This window comes from Botryllus schlosseri, chromosome 5 (assembly GCF_051294905.1).
Source record: "Botryllus schlosseri isolate E-star chromosome 5, Bs_hap1, whole genome shotgun sequence".
Taxonomy (NCBI): domain Eukaryota; kingdom Metazoa; phylum Chordata; class Ascidiacea; order Stolidobranchia; family Styelidae; genus Botryllus; species Botryllus schlosseri.
Window position 1 is genome coordinate 4,894,731 of NC_137240.1, and position 15,070 is coordinate 4,909,800.

Genomic DNA, 15,070 nt, shown 5'->3' on the forward strand with positions numbered 1-15,070 from the left:
GCGACAAAAAGCGCAGAACAAGGCCCGATGAAAGAACGCAATAGCAAGGAATGGAAAGAGCAAGAAAGAGTCGCGGAATAGAGATTAACATTGAAAAAGATCTGTGATATTGGGCTCTAGGGAGCTCTAGAGAGCGAGATAGCGTAATGGTGATTTGTCCGACTGTCCGACCTCCTGATCGGTAGGTCGAGGGTTCCATCCCCGGCCGGGTCAGACCAAAGACTCGAAAACTGCTTTCCGCGGAACTGATATCCACGGATAGCATGGAGGAGAATAAAAACCGGGAGTGCAGACTAGATGACCATGCTGGTCGTATAGCATCTCCATAACATAACATAACATGGTTGGGTTATATTTTTGATCTGAACAAGTCACACACAATGTACAATGCGATAAGACACAATGCGATGTCATGAACAGATAGGAGGACGTAGAACGACACGCATCAGTAGCGATCCTTTACTCTAACATCCACCTCGGCCTAGAGTGCCCGATGTCACAGTTCTTTTTCAATGTTATCTCTTTGAAGCCGCGGCCCTTTCTACTAGTTCTTTTCCATTCATTGTGAGTTCTTTCTTTCGCCGGGTCTTTTTCTGGGCTTTTTTTTGTCGCCGTAAGGACGGCAACGGCAGGGGAAGAGGAGCCCAGATAAACCTCCGACGGGAATCGAATTCGGTTCGTCTGCGTGATGGGCGCTTATCGTAACCACTTTATCTCCCCCGCCTCGCGTCAAAGCATCTCGATGGTGATGGATGCCAGTTACAGAGACCGCAACTGGTCGTTCGGTCTCCTCCTATCTGTTTATCACACCGCATAGTATACATTGAGTGTGTACTGTGTATTGATCAGATGAAAATATAATGTGATTATTTATTATTAATATTATTGATTTCAACCCGTATTGTCTACGTGCGAATATGATCTAAAGTATATCTTGTATTAAGTATTATTTTATGCAGCATCATAAATTATCAAGTGTCATGGCAATTCATTACAGACCGTGGCGCACCATATCTTCATAGGTGGCAAGTCTTGATTACTACACTTTTACAATACTAATACGGTAGTAAAAGTAATATCGATTCTGCGGGCCCGCTAGCAGCATTCGCCCTCAGCACTATCTATGCCGCCGTAGCAGGCGACGTTAAACCGCTGACTACATAAATAACTTAGCGCCGACGTGCAACTACTATCAATAACGTATTGAATACATCAGTGGTTTCCATTGTGGGTTTGTGATTGAATTAAAACTCTTTGTCTATATTGTTCACACTCCCTCCATCCATAATTTCTTCTCGACCCGACCAGAACACCCAAGTTTTTTCGTTCGATGTGCACCCCAAGATATACTTTGGATATTATACAGTATACACCGCTATTTAGCAAATTTTCGTTTTCGTTACGCGAATCTCGGGTATGGCCCGACGGTAATGATGGTGGTACAGAAAATATGCCTGCACAGCACATGTACACTTCACAGTATTCGGTATCAAATAGGAATGATGGATACGACCGTGAAGGTCTACTAGTTTGATCACACCACCATAGAGCATATACAATACATAGCTCAGTGGATATAGACTATATCATATAGTTTATGTAGTTTATATAGCTCAGTGGATCACACCAGCATCAAACAGGTCAGGTACACTGACTCTATACAGTCTGGCTGTAAAAAATGCTAGGTGAATACGACTACGCGTAGAGAAACTCTTCATTAGAGGATTTTTGATCCCCGTTGTAGAGAACGTAGCGTTGTCGGATAACCTGCTAGGTCCGTAAGCCTGAGTCCAACGTAAGTTGTGACTTACGTAAATACTTAACCAGCAGTGGCGGATGCCTGATCCTGCGTAGGAAAATAGCACTAGTGTAAGCACATCTTCTGTAGGCATCAAAAGTCCACTACAGAATCGTTTTCCTAGTGATTTGACATGAATCCGGTAGGGGTATAATAGAAACTCGCAATTTCAGTAGTGGGAAGAAGGCGGGATATTGACCGCATTTATCGGCGTTGGGGAACCGATTCACGTATAAAACATTTTAAAACGGAATACAATGTTCAAATTTAACCATGATTGTGGTGTCTTGTGTGGACCTTCCGGTCCCTCGTCGTCTCCCAATCCATACCAATTTACATGTTGTGTTTGTTGGTGAGATGAAAAAACAGAGGTGGTCAAAGTAGTCACCGTCGCTACTCAAGTATAAGTAGAAGTAACACCGGAATTTATACTCAAGTAGAAGTAGGAGTGGGGGTTCACAAGTAAGTAAGTAAGTAGGTATTCTACGCTTATTTTTGCCTACAAAACTGAAAACTGTCAAGTAGAAGTAGAAGTAGTCTAAAATCATAACTACTTAAAAAGTAGTGTGAGTAGGAAAAATCTACTTCAAGTACTTCAAAAAGTAGAAGTACTTCGTTACTGACCACCTCTGTGAATGAAAGCATAGTGACTGACTGACTGTGGGGGTAATTTGTGCTGATCTAAATCGGTGTGCCGCATATGACACTTTAGATTTGTTATGACTTGAAAACAATGAAAAGTCACTCTGCTCTCCTGTAGCTGCAGTGTAGTGTGTAGCCTGCTGTTTACAATTCGTCTAGTAATAAATACGCAGGATCTAACACCCACGCTAAGGGATGAGCACTGTAGCGGATGAGGGTGAGCTTCGAGAAGTTCCTGATTCTCTCCATAAGCTCATCAGGTATGATTTTGTTCGAGGATTTCTCACAAGAACATGACGCTAGTCGCTACGGCTACCAACACCGTTGCATTATATAAAGTACCGCATCTGGATTGTTTCAGATTAATAGTGCGCGGATTTTATGGCGTGGAACATGGGCTTGTTGTTGATGTACTGGTCAGAAATGCCTGCGTCAAGGAGGAAGATATCCAGGTATGAAGTATGCTTGGGTGATTGGGTTTGGGTCTAGTTTACCACTCTACTTTCTTATCCACACCATAAAGATATCAACACCACGAATCAGGGCTCCCTATGGTCATGTCAAAATTTAAGGCACATACAATCGCTTTACGATTAGAGATTAGTTTAAGCCCGTTGAGGTGTCATGAAATTAGGGTTGGCGTTTGGGATTAGAGGGTATTCTCGTCAGGGTTGGGTAAAATAAGGGTAAGCGGTTAGGGTTTAGTTAGGCTTGTTAAGATATCGTATAGTTAAGTTGGAGCCTACCGTTACATTATAGGGTTAGGGTTAGGTTCAAAGTTAAGGGGTTAGTAATTAGGTTGGCCCCCCCGCGCCCCGTTAGGGTATCATAGGATTAGGGACTAAGACCCAGACTCTAATCCAATTATAAACTCAAATTAAATTTAGACATGTTCATGCGGAACTCTGATTGGTCATGGTCATGTTGTCGTGGATAAGAAAGTAGACTAGACCCGTATGCTTGCATTGCAGATTAGATTACAGGCACAATCGAATGAGCTGATTTGGAATATTATTTGGAAAAATTTGCATAATTAAAAAAACCTTATAATATATGTTGATTCACGGAATAATTTTGGGCCCCCTTCGAGCTCGTCCCCCCAATTGAACAGTTTGGGGTGCGGCAGTTACGGTCTTGATTATATGATTCCAACGAATCCAACGCATCATGATATGTGATGTATGGTACCAGTACCCATTTGTTTGAAAGCATCTTTGCAAACTGAAAAGTGATAGAAAAAAATTCATGCCATAATCTCAGTTATTCCTTCATGCCACATGACCAGCGAGGTGTCTGGAATGATGTTTGACCCTACGGTATATTTAATGAATTTACTTGAGAATATATTTTTATAACAGGAGCTTCTCAAGTTTGACAAGAAGTATCTTCGCTCGATGTTGGTTACTCTGAAGAATGATAAGTTATTGAAAACGAAATTATGCTGCCTTGAAACTGAGGTATGGGGGCTAGCTGAGTAGTTTTACAGCATACTACATGGCGTGTCTTGTGACTTTAAAACTGAAAATTTACGATTTGATATTCATTTTCAGGAAGGGAAGGTGCTACGTCATAATTACTACTACATCAACTATCGGAGTATAAGTAATATCATCAAATACAAGGTAAGTGTAAACTGTAAACAGTCCGTGCCAACCCGACCTGGACAACTAGATAAATAAACTAGATTTAATTTAACTATTAGAGCGAAATGCAGATAATCTAATTTTAAACTGTTTCTTTGCTCTAATTCTAACACTAATCTAATTTGTGACATGTTTCTACGCTGTAATGTTAATTCTAATTTAATTTCTGGTTTTCCTGAAAGTGCTACCGGGGAACTGTGTTGTGCGAAACAAGCCAAGTTTACTGACTTTTGCCATTGTCGTGCTTATGAAAATGAACTCTTGATTTCTTATGCACTGAATTTCATTCGATTTCCAAGTTTTCAGTAATTCCAATCTAATTCCTATCGTTATCTAATTTGGAGAAAACTGTAGCTATAATTGTAATTCTAATCTATTAAAAAAACATGTTCCAGCTCCTTCATGAGTATAGTTATATTCCAATATTTGTGGTGTCGATCTTGCCGAGATCATTCCTACTTTTAAGACACACTCCGCAAAAGCTGTGATTACATATTACCATTTTTGAAATAATGACCGTCACTGTGTGGCGCTTTTTTCAAACAGCTTCATCACATCTTGAAGAAGATTGAAACGCAAGAACGCGATTCAACCAACCGCGCCGCATTCAAATGTCCGCAATGCCAAAACACATACACCGATTTAGATGTCAATTACCTAATGGATCCAATGACTGGTAAGAAGATTGTACTTTGATGATTTAGTAGCGACAGAAGAAATAATTATGCTTACAATTATTGGCTGGTACATACACGAGGCTGCGTTAAATCGAGTGCCCGAGTGATTTGATTCTGAATCGAGTATTAGGCTTCGGGTCAAGTATTTGGGTATCTCTCATTATGAAGTCACAGCAGTATGAATGATGCGGTAAGTTCAAATATGTACCTTTATGCTACCACAAAGAACCTAATGCCAGTTCTATATCACACAAAATTTATTTAGCACTGTTTAGACCAGTGGTTCCCAACGTGGGCGATATCGCCCCCCAGGGGGCGATTTGGCGGTCCAGGGGGGCGAAAATGACGAAGGGGGCGATAGGGGGGCGAAAATGGACAAAGGGGGCGACAGTTTGTATGCCCATTTTTCGGTACACAAAATTTGGGGGGCGATGATCGGTGTTAAGCTTGAAAAGGGGGCGATGGTTCGAAAAAGGTTGGGAACCACTGGTTTAGACCTTAACTACTACATTCATAATTTTCAAACTGCAAGAGCTTCGCGATTACCGGCTGGAATTGATTCAAATTTGGTGTGGAGCGTTATTTTAGTCAACCTAACAATTTAATCAGTGAATCCCCCCCAAAAAAGTTATTTTTGAACAACCCTGATAGCCAGTCAAGGCCCAAGTAGGCAAAACTCTCTCGTTAACAAAGTAGCGTGCTTCCTACTACATTACTGACCGCCTCTGCTTTCAAAACTTACCTACTGATCGGAATCATCCCCTTGGCTGGATTGTGTTACTACTATTTCCAACATGTCATGACATATTCGCTAAAAAGTATTATTGATTTTTGCAATTCTTCCACCGTAGGAACATTGCAATGTACGTTCTGTAAATCCGAAGTAGAAGAAGATGTTTCTAATGAAGTCGCAAGAGACTCGAGAACATTACAAGTAAGACTTTCATGAGATGATTTTGTTGACGTCTGATTTCACTTTCGTTATTTCTCGACTAACTGCACACCACTCCGATTTGTCTGTGGTCCTAGCAAGCAATATTTTCCTGGGTACCGGTATTGCAAATGTGTCGCGCACGTTCTTGTCTTCATTCCAGGCTAAATTTAACGAGCAGATGGACCCGATCTATAAGATGTTGAAGAGCACAGAGAATATTCGCCTTTCCTTAGAAGTATTAGAGCCGGAACCCATGCATATACATCATTTACATCCCGAGTAAGTACTTTCCAGTAGCAAATCTAGCAGTAGCTGCCTAATCGATTCTGCGGTACTGTTGATGGATCAAGGCGAGTTTTAGGTGTCTTAACTCTGGTTTAATATTATTAGTCTAATGGTCTACACCAGTGGTTCCCAACCTTTTTCGACCCATCGCCCCCTTTTCAAGTTCAACACCGATCATCGCCCCCCAAATTTTGTGAACTGAAAAATGGGCATACAAACTGTAATCACCGGTGGGTTGACTAAAAAAAAAAAAGGTCAACTTTTCGGCTCGATGTCGAATTTCACTCTTGCAACCAATTTTTCGTGGGTTGACTAAAAAAAAGGTCATTTCTCCGACTTGACTCCAATATAGCCGTTTTAACGCGTCATCACCCCCTTCGCTATTTTCGCCCCCTGTCGCCCCCTTTGTCGATTTTCGCCCCCCTATCGCCCCCTTCGTCATTTTCGCCCCCCTAGACCGCCAAATCGCCCACGTTGGGAACCACTGGTCTACACTCTACATCAGGCCTGGGCAAAGTGCGGCCCGCGGCCAAATGCGGCCCGCGAAGCCATTCTGTGCGGCCTGCGAAGGGTTGCTTGGAATTTGAAATTCATTTAACCTGCTTTTTGAATGTTGATGCAGGGACTCAAACCATAGGCTGTATCAACTAAACAGGTAATTCCAATAATTTGAAGCATGTTCATTCATATGCCACGATTACGCTGCCTACGTACCTCGCATGCGTAATCCAGATTCAATATAAAGGCAATTTGGCAAAGTATGAGTAGCAATTATATTCACAAGAAATCACTATTTCCATATAGTTTAGGTCAAACCTTCTTTGTTGCCATTGCCACATTACGCATTATTCGGTATGTGTTTCAAATTGTTATGTGAGGTGTTTCCAAATCCCTAATTCGAAAAACAAGTCCATCAGTGCTCGCGATTACTATACAACTCATCATATCTATCACCCATAAAAGATGAACGGGCATGTCAAAAATAGAAAGCTGTAATTCAAAGAAGGTTTAGAGCACTAAATATTTGTACACTGGAGTTAGGGGTAAACCCGTCCTTTTAGTTTTTGCCGAGCACGAATTTAAGAAAAACTGCAAACTTCTCTCAACATCAAGGCTATTTGAGCTGCACACTGTTCGGAATGCAGCAACCAAGACAAGCTTTGTACTGTCCCATATACATTTCAGTGCAGTGGTTCTCGAACTGCGGGGCGTGAATGCATCTGAAGGGAGGCGCGAAGCTGAAGATAAATGAAAAAATTTTTCGCGCTCAACGCATTTTAATCGTAACTTATAGTTTATTGCTATGTTTATTGTCCGACTTTGATATTACAGAATTCTCTCATCAACAACGATAACCTTCCATGCCATCAAACTATCCGTCGGGATGCTGGTTGCTATTTTCAATATGTTTTTCACTATCATGAAGGGGGGCGTGTCTAAAAAAAAGTTTGAGAACCACAGTTTTAGTGTCTCGATAGAAGAACGTGGATAGGTTTCTGAAGAGAGTTCGAAATGTATCATGTTTAACATTGTTTCGAATCATGACGGCAAATAGATATTTTTTAATTAACCGCCACTTTCTCATTGCCTTGCATCAACACATTCACTCAGCAGCATTTATTAACCCTTTTGAAATCTTATGCTATTGTCAACTTTCCCAAGAATTTGAATCGGTTCACTAAAATTTCGATAAAGTCACATCTATACGTTCAATCAAGGCGTGCATGGTATCGTAGTAACAAGAAGGTTGCCCTCTAGCGTATTACGCCTTCGAAACAGTTACCCGCAAGAGGTATCATAACATCATGGGCTGCTGAACGCGAGAACAGTTTGTTTTGATCAGCAGTTATGTTCTTATAGCCTGGTGTAAACCCTGATAGCCCCGTACTGCGCTCTGGATCATGTTGCCACGTCGAAGGTAGTGATATTCTCTTTTCAACAAAACATCAATGAATGATCTAGCATTATTTATCTCGTTATAACGTGGGAAATGCCTGTCAGAATCGCTATAGGCGCACTTGTGGTCGCGCGTCGCCGGCTAATCAAGGCTGAGTGAACAATGCTGGTGATAATGATTACACAATGCATCGGCTCTCCAAACAATGACACACTATTGTGACTCTCAGTATCTAAGCGATTAACGTGCCAACCGTCTCGTGTAAAATCGTTGATAATAGAAAATATATTCAACTTATACGTATAAACCTGGTATCATATGAATCAAAAGATTGCTAGCTTTCCCTACAAACCAAAATGAGGCCGCTAGGACGTACATAAATGAAGATATCAACAGATGAAGTTGTCCGAAGCCACCAGTGGCCCCAGACTTTAAAAGGGTTAACAATGTAATTTAGAAATAAAATTAAAATACGCTGGAGAATATCGCAAGAATTTTTCACTTGGCTCGCCAACGTATTTTCTACTTCTCATTTGGCCCGCGGAGGAAAATAATTGCCCACCCCTGCTCTACATACTGGATATGGTTCTTCGTTTAAGACACTAGACCTAAACCTAGATCCATTTTTACCTAGATATATTAAACATGACTGAGCTGTAGATAGAGACAATAGCATGCTATGTAGTTCTCTTCAAACTGTGCTTCACTGTAGTCCTAGCTCTTAAGTTTAAATTACCCATCTCAGCTAATATTATCCTTTCTCAACCAAGAACATACTCATATTTATACCATTGTTTGCATTGATAGACAGAATATCATAGTTCCACTTTGTCGACAAGTAACACAGATCTTTATCATATACAAGCTGAAATAGTGTGATTTTGGTGGTATTGAAATTGGGTGGGTTTGTTTGTAGCGCAAAGCAAAATACTTCCCGGCAGAGACAGATCGGCGGAAGGCATCCTGGGTCCGGCCACTGGACCGACAAGCAAGGCGCCGCCTTGGATTATGACCAGGAGGTCACGATTAACATCGGGGATGACCAGCCCACTGAAAAAGTCGTTGCTAAAGAGGTGAGTGGATTAGCGATGATAAGACAGATAAGACGCCCTGACGGTTGCCGGTGTAAAAAGTAGTTCATATTTGTCATACGGTATTTGAAATCGTAATTATTTCGATAATTTTTGAGTACGGCGTGTCATAGATAACATGTGCATTGTGACAGATTTTTGTTTTATAACTGAGCGAAAATTTGGGGTTCTATGAAGATTTGCAGGCTAGTACAGCTTGAGAACCACTTTGAAGAGCCTCTTGGAGGTACGGAACTCCAATATACAATTGAATAAGTGAACCCGAATATTTTCAGCTGACACTCGTCAGGGGTAATCGTCAGCAACTAGTAGAGAATCGGAAAGAACATTGTATTTCAACAATCGTATCACAAAATATAACGTCACCGGCATGAAATTTCGAATAAGAGACCGTTCAACGTACTATTTTAAGATGGTACGCAGACTCCTTTTGTTGACACAGCCTTGGCTGGTGTATTTTGATAAAAGTCGACTCCAAGGCACGCAAATGAAAGTGTGAACTGCCCCTCCCGACGACGCGAAATCTGTCGTCTCGATAATTTTTCGCACAAACGGGATTATCCAACAGATGCTTGCCGACGGTAGGATTTATGGCCTTTGATTTCGGCGCATCAGCCTTGAGGGGATGAGTCAAGGGTGAGATTTTCGCCGAAAATCTAGGGATATGCTGATTTACGCGTTCCTGCAAACGCTTTGGCGTTCTTCCCACTTTACCACTTTATGTCTGACTCACATCCAGTTGTAGAATTCGAATTTGTTCTCAGCCGATTCCATCACGAAAGTGTACTATTTCAGCGGGTTCTGTTACAAAATGTGTTTGCCAGTAACCAGTTTGGTTATCTCATAAAATTTCGTGAGGCAGTTCTAGAGAGCCGGTGCCAATTGGCTGAATCCGACCACTGTCTACAGCTGTCACTTGTCGCTTTTACAGACGCCGATATGGATTCAAAAGAGCACGATTAAAGGTTCCAGCTCGGCCGCCGTAGACTCGATATCCGAAAAAACGTCCAACGCCGACGACAGGCGAAAATCGGCTACTACGACTGACGATCGACAAGATAACAACGAAGTGATCCAGGTGTGCAGATGTTTAAATAATACGATACTGGATAGGACGTATATTTTTGTCCTTGATGTTTTTGCGGCATATACACCGACCGACTCATGATAGACATACACTAGATCTGTGCATATGCATACCATGAGTGCATGATGTGAAAATTCCGCTGGACAAGGAAGGTGCGGATCTAGCCCTGTCAGGCTTTCTAAGTCTTGCACCATCCTTCCGTGTTATCCCGGTAAGGTTGAGCTCAAACGGGGAAGCCATGAATATCAGTTTTACTAATCAAGTCTTTTGTGTGGCCCAGCCGGAGATTGAGCCGATGACCTACCGATCAAGAAGGCGGACGCCCCACCGTTACGCTATCTTGTCGAGGAGTTCTTTTTTTCGCAAATCAAAATTTTTCAAATGGTACCACAATGCCACAAACACAGATTGTGATGTGGTGAAATCGAATGGCGGTGTATTCAGGGCTGTAAAGTCTTCTCACTTCAACACCGACTCGACCTTGAGGCATTTTCAATATACCGACTCCAACTCTGAATCTTGAATTTTTAAACACACCTTCGCCAGCTCCGACTTTTTTAATTTCAGCACATAATTCAGGCTCCAACATTCCTGTAATTATACTCCGAAAATTATGTGTTAATTATTACCAAGAGAATGAACATATTTATTTGAATTAAAGAAAAAAGTGCTCACAGAAAGAAATGTAGTTTGTGACGGTCCGTCTGTGTGAAAAAATCGACAGCTTGTGTAACTGTAACAACGCATTTTAGTAATCAGTTTAAAGTGGGAGTCGGAGACTTAACAAACTCCGCGACACCAGACAGTCCGTGTTCCCAACTGTGACTCCAAAGGTTTTACAAAATTCATCAAGGGAGAATTTAACAACACTATGACTCCATTGCGTTGGTTGTAGTGCCCTAGTCGAAATTTGAAGGGCGTTCAGGCCTTTCGCCAACCCCGAGTATGATATGTACCCATGTACTGTTGTCACGTTTCCAAGTACACCAATGGGAAGAAATTGAAGATTATTACTTCCAGATACGTACAGGCGACTCTAGCTTTGAAGACAGCAGTCGTATCTGGTCTACCTGTCAATACCGTTTAATGTCATTGTGGCAATTGAAAACTGTCTGATTTCGTGACTTGCACGGTTATCGTAATTGCCTCTTGTATTTCATGGTTGTCGAAATAAATAAATCCCTACGACACACCCCTACCGTTTCAGATGCTGCTCATGCAGGAGGGGAGCAAAAACCAGAACGCGCCGGCAGCCGCGGCTGCCGGACGCCAGAGCGACAGGTACGCCATCGAATTTTGTATTCTGTACTAAGGTGCGGAACTTGTGACGCTGTTTCGCAGATCCGATTCGAGCGACGATGACGAAAATGATGACTTTGAAGATGTGGACGACAATGACCCGGCCGTTACGGTGGCGGGAAGACTGTACCGGTACAGCGACGTGGCGCTGCAAGGACAGTCGCTAGTCCAGATGATGACGGCCGAGGAGAAGAAGGCGTATATCGAGGTGAGCGTCTCGCTTGCGATAATGATATTGAGTTGCGACATTAATGTCATGAATTTCTAATCAGTTTTAAGTGGTCCAATTTCCAAGACATTTTAAAACTACCTTAAATAGATGTCGAAAATGTAGCTCTGAAAAAGATTCGACTATACTAAGGTTACCATATTTGCGATCCGACTAAGAGGACGCTATTTACAAGTTGCAAAAGATATAAAGCGAACGAGAAAACGTGTGATTTACAAACTTTCGTTATTGGATTGACCTAAATAAGGTCATTTTTCGAACTCGTTTCCGCGTAGAGTCAGTTGGAGTTGACCTTTTTTAGTTAACCTTGATGTTTCGGCCGTCGCTATCCAAATGTCGCGTCGCTTATGGCATTTTTTACTTGTCCCTTTACAATCGCCTGGCTCTCGAAGCTATAGAGAGGAACGAATTGTCAAAAAGGAGAACGTTTTCGATTTTTTGAAAATGTAGGACAAATCCTCGTAATTGAGATGTATGGTAAATCTAAGTAACGTTCTCAAAAAGTGGATTTGGCCGCACTAGGGTTGTTCAACAATAACTTTTTTTTATGAATTCCGGGGAGTCACTGATTGAATTTTTAGGTTGCCATAAAAATCGCTGCACACCAAATTTCGCTCAATTCCAACAAGTTGAAAATTTTGAATTAATTTAGAAAAATTGATTTTTTTTCCAATCCTACCGTCGACCCCATGAAATTGTTTAAGTTGTCTAACAGAACGATGCATAACAATTTTTGCTCACTTTCGACCGGTAGATGCGAAGTTCTTTCAGTTGAAAGTTTTGGATTTGCAAAATGAGCATTGAATGGTTGTAATTTCGCTTGTACGAGTTGGAATCGTGTCAAATTTCTTTTGCATCGTTTTTGTAGACAACGTACCAATTTCATGGGGTAAAATTTAACGAAAAAATTTCGATTTAAAAAAAAATAAATTCAAAAATTTCAATTGTATCTGCGGTGTCTTCCGCTGATTGGAATCGAGCCAAATTTGGTGTGCAGCCTTTTTCAAGGCGGAATCCGGGAAAAACGAACAACCCTGGGTCACATACTTTAGCAGCTAACAGCACCTGTCTATAACCCACCTAACAATATCATGAGGTGATCAGAGAATTAAATTTTTTTATTTATTCAATATATAATAAATATATGACTTTCTTCTGTCGTAGCAATGCGCCTATTGGTTGGAATTGAATCAAAATTGTTGTGCAGCGTTTTTTAGGTAATCTATCAATTTTATCAAGTAGCCAGTGCGATTCGAGAGAAAAAGTCCCTACTGTTTACCTTTGAGGAATGCGGGGTATATAGCTTCTATCCATGGAAGAAGTTAGTTTGTTGACCCGTTTTTTTTTCAGATCGGTCAGCAGATGTACGATGATATGGAGCATTGAAACGGCGCGTCCGCAGAAAAGGTTTCCACGAACGTGTCGAATTTGACAGCGGCGGCCGAGACAGCCGCGCGGCGAACTTTCAACCGCGCGGAGGGTCGGACTGAAATTGCGATTTAGTCCTTGCACCGACTCCGCACGCATGATTGAAACCGCGTGTGATCATCATTTGCGGTCGTTGCCCAGCACCATGACTCGCAAGACTTAAAAGCGTTGTTTTGCTTCAAAAAAATAAACTTGTCCGAGAATTCATTTGTTTGTCGTGGGGAGTTTTTGGCGGTATCATCGACGGGTGTAATTTGTCGTTAGGCCTTGGAATAGCCGTCAGGTGTTCTGAACGAGCAGTTCGCTGGCGCATAGATTCATCACTTCCCTAGGCCGAAGGCGCAGGTTTCTCCGTTTTGATTACGATTCATTCGTTTATTAGTAGACTATGCACCATAATCAGGTATAATATGCCTTACCGTGATAGTGAGCTACGGGAGATCTACTTCGGCACTATTTATTGACGATAGGTTAGAAATCAGCCGTTTCCGCCGTTAAGGCTACATTGGTTACAATGAAAGGGGCAGCATGACTCCACTGACGAAAACGGTTTCCGACCCCTGACTTAAAACGGACTAAAATATCCTTGACCAGGACAACGTCGTCATGCAGCGTTCGTACGGTCGACGGTCGTCATCGAAACATCCATTGAGCCATTCCAGTGATCTATTAACTATACGTGCTAGAAATGTGTGAACCAGCGACGATTTCGAGGCAGGGTTGTAACCAAATCACAAGGTTTCGAGTCACAAGCCAATCAATCCGGTCGAAACCACTTTTTTCAACTCTCAAGTGATACAGAATGGCTCGCATTCACAATACCGTCATTTCTCAATCTCAACAGTTTCTGGCCCTATTTTCCAAGAAGGCTATCCGAACTGATAGACGATATATCAATAATGTGGTAACTTTACTATTCTTCGAAGTTACTATGAAATGTCTGTCTTGGCCGTCCTAGCCTCGAGTCATATGACTTGGTTCGAGTCTCGTACAATGACTCGAGTAGCCTACGAGCCGAGTCAACACACAAATTGACTCGCGTCGAGTCGCTAAAAAATCGCGACTTGATTCGAGTCACTACAACCCTGTTTCGAAGGTTACAACTATATTCCATATCGTATATACGTCGACTGTTTAGTGTAAGTTAAAACTGATATTGGCTCCGTCGGGACCCTAAACCCAGTGGTGGCCCTACGAACGGGATGGGGGGGGGGCTGGGCGAGACTTACCGGGGGAGGCCCCCTATAAGTATCTAACCGTAACTTCTGGGGGGGGTCCGCCCCCCAGACCCCCCTTTACCATCTGTTATTATTATCTATCTTTCACCACGGCACGGTTTGCCCAGGTGCTGGATTCGGTAATGTCTATTATTGCATGTGTGCGAGGATAGACTACACCAAAACTAAGTAATTCTACAGCATGCAGAGACGTGACGATTATCGGGATATGGGACTTTTCTAACAACTGCACAGATTTGATGATGATTGACACCTCTGTACGGAATCATATTCTTGCTTGGTACACGTATTTCCATGTATATTCGTTATTATTCTTAAAAAAGCGCAGAATCCGAATAGGGGGGCCCCTTCGACCAGGGGGGGGGGGCGGGCGACTGCCCACCTCGCCCACCCCAAAAGCCACCACTGCCTAAACTCGTACCCTTCCATCTAATTCAGGTTTCATAACATCTACCGAGAACTTTACATAGGCTTACTAACGATTTGTTCATTAGGCTGCAAGCGTCATACTCAACTTGGAACAATATCTGATGCGCATTGCGACCAGACATGGGGTAATCGCGATTAGTAATCGTACTCGATTACGACGATTACAGCATTTTCAAGTAATCGTAATCGCAATCGATTACATTCGAAAAAATTACGAAGTAATCGTAATCGTAATCGACTACTTCCCATATCTAATCGATTTCTTTGTGAAAGAACGATTACTTTTTATTTGTACACGGACTATGACATAAACTGAACATTCGTGAACAATTAAGGAAGATGTATTATACCAGGTTGATGATAAGATTGATAACACAAACGTCTGATTTTTAA

The 15,070-nt window shown here is 42.0% G+C and overlaps 1 protein-coding gene across 1 annotated transcript; it reads left to right on the forward strand.

Annotated features, from left to right (window-relative positions):
• Positions 1-2,522: 2,522 nt before the first annotated feature.
• LOC145438707 (general transcription factor IIE subunit 1-like) lies at positions 2,523-13,217 on the forward strand. The gene is made up of 12 exons (XM_080316055.1): positions 2,523-2,700; positions 2,802-2,892; positions 3,799-3,897; positions 3,991-4,062; positions 4,630-4,759; positions 5,612-5,694; positions 5,855-5,973; positions 8,793-8,949; positions 9,899-10,045; positions 11,262-11,335; positions 11,396-11,561; positions 12,933-13,217. The coding sequence occupies exons 1-12, from the start codon at positions 2,636-2,638 to the stop codon at positions 12,966-12,968; spliced, it is 1,239 nt and encodes a 412-aa protein (XP_080172181.1). The 5' UTR covers positions 2,523-2,635; the 3' UTR covers positions 12,969-13,217.
• The last annotated feature ends 1,853 nt before the right edge of the window (positions 13,218-15,070 follow it).

Bases quoted from the DNA above. Each gene is read 5' to 3' on its own strand.
- LOC145438707 (XM_080316055.1), top strand. From the start codon at position 2,636: ATGAGCACTGTAGCGGATGAGGGTGAGCTTCGAGAAGTTCCTGATTCT. The intron at 3,898-3,990 runs GTATGGGGGCTA...ATTCATTTTCAG, and splicing joins TATGCTGCCTTGAAACTGAG to GAAGGGAAGGTGCTACGTCA. The intron at 11,562-12,932 runs GTGAGCGTCTCG...TTTTTTTTTCAG, and splicing joins AGAAGAAGGCGTATATCGAG to ATCGGTCAGCAGATGTACGA.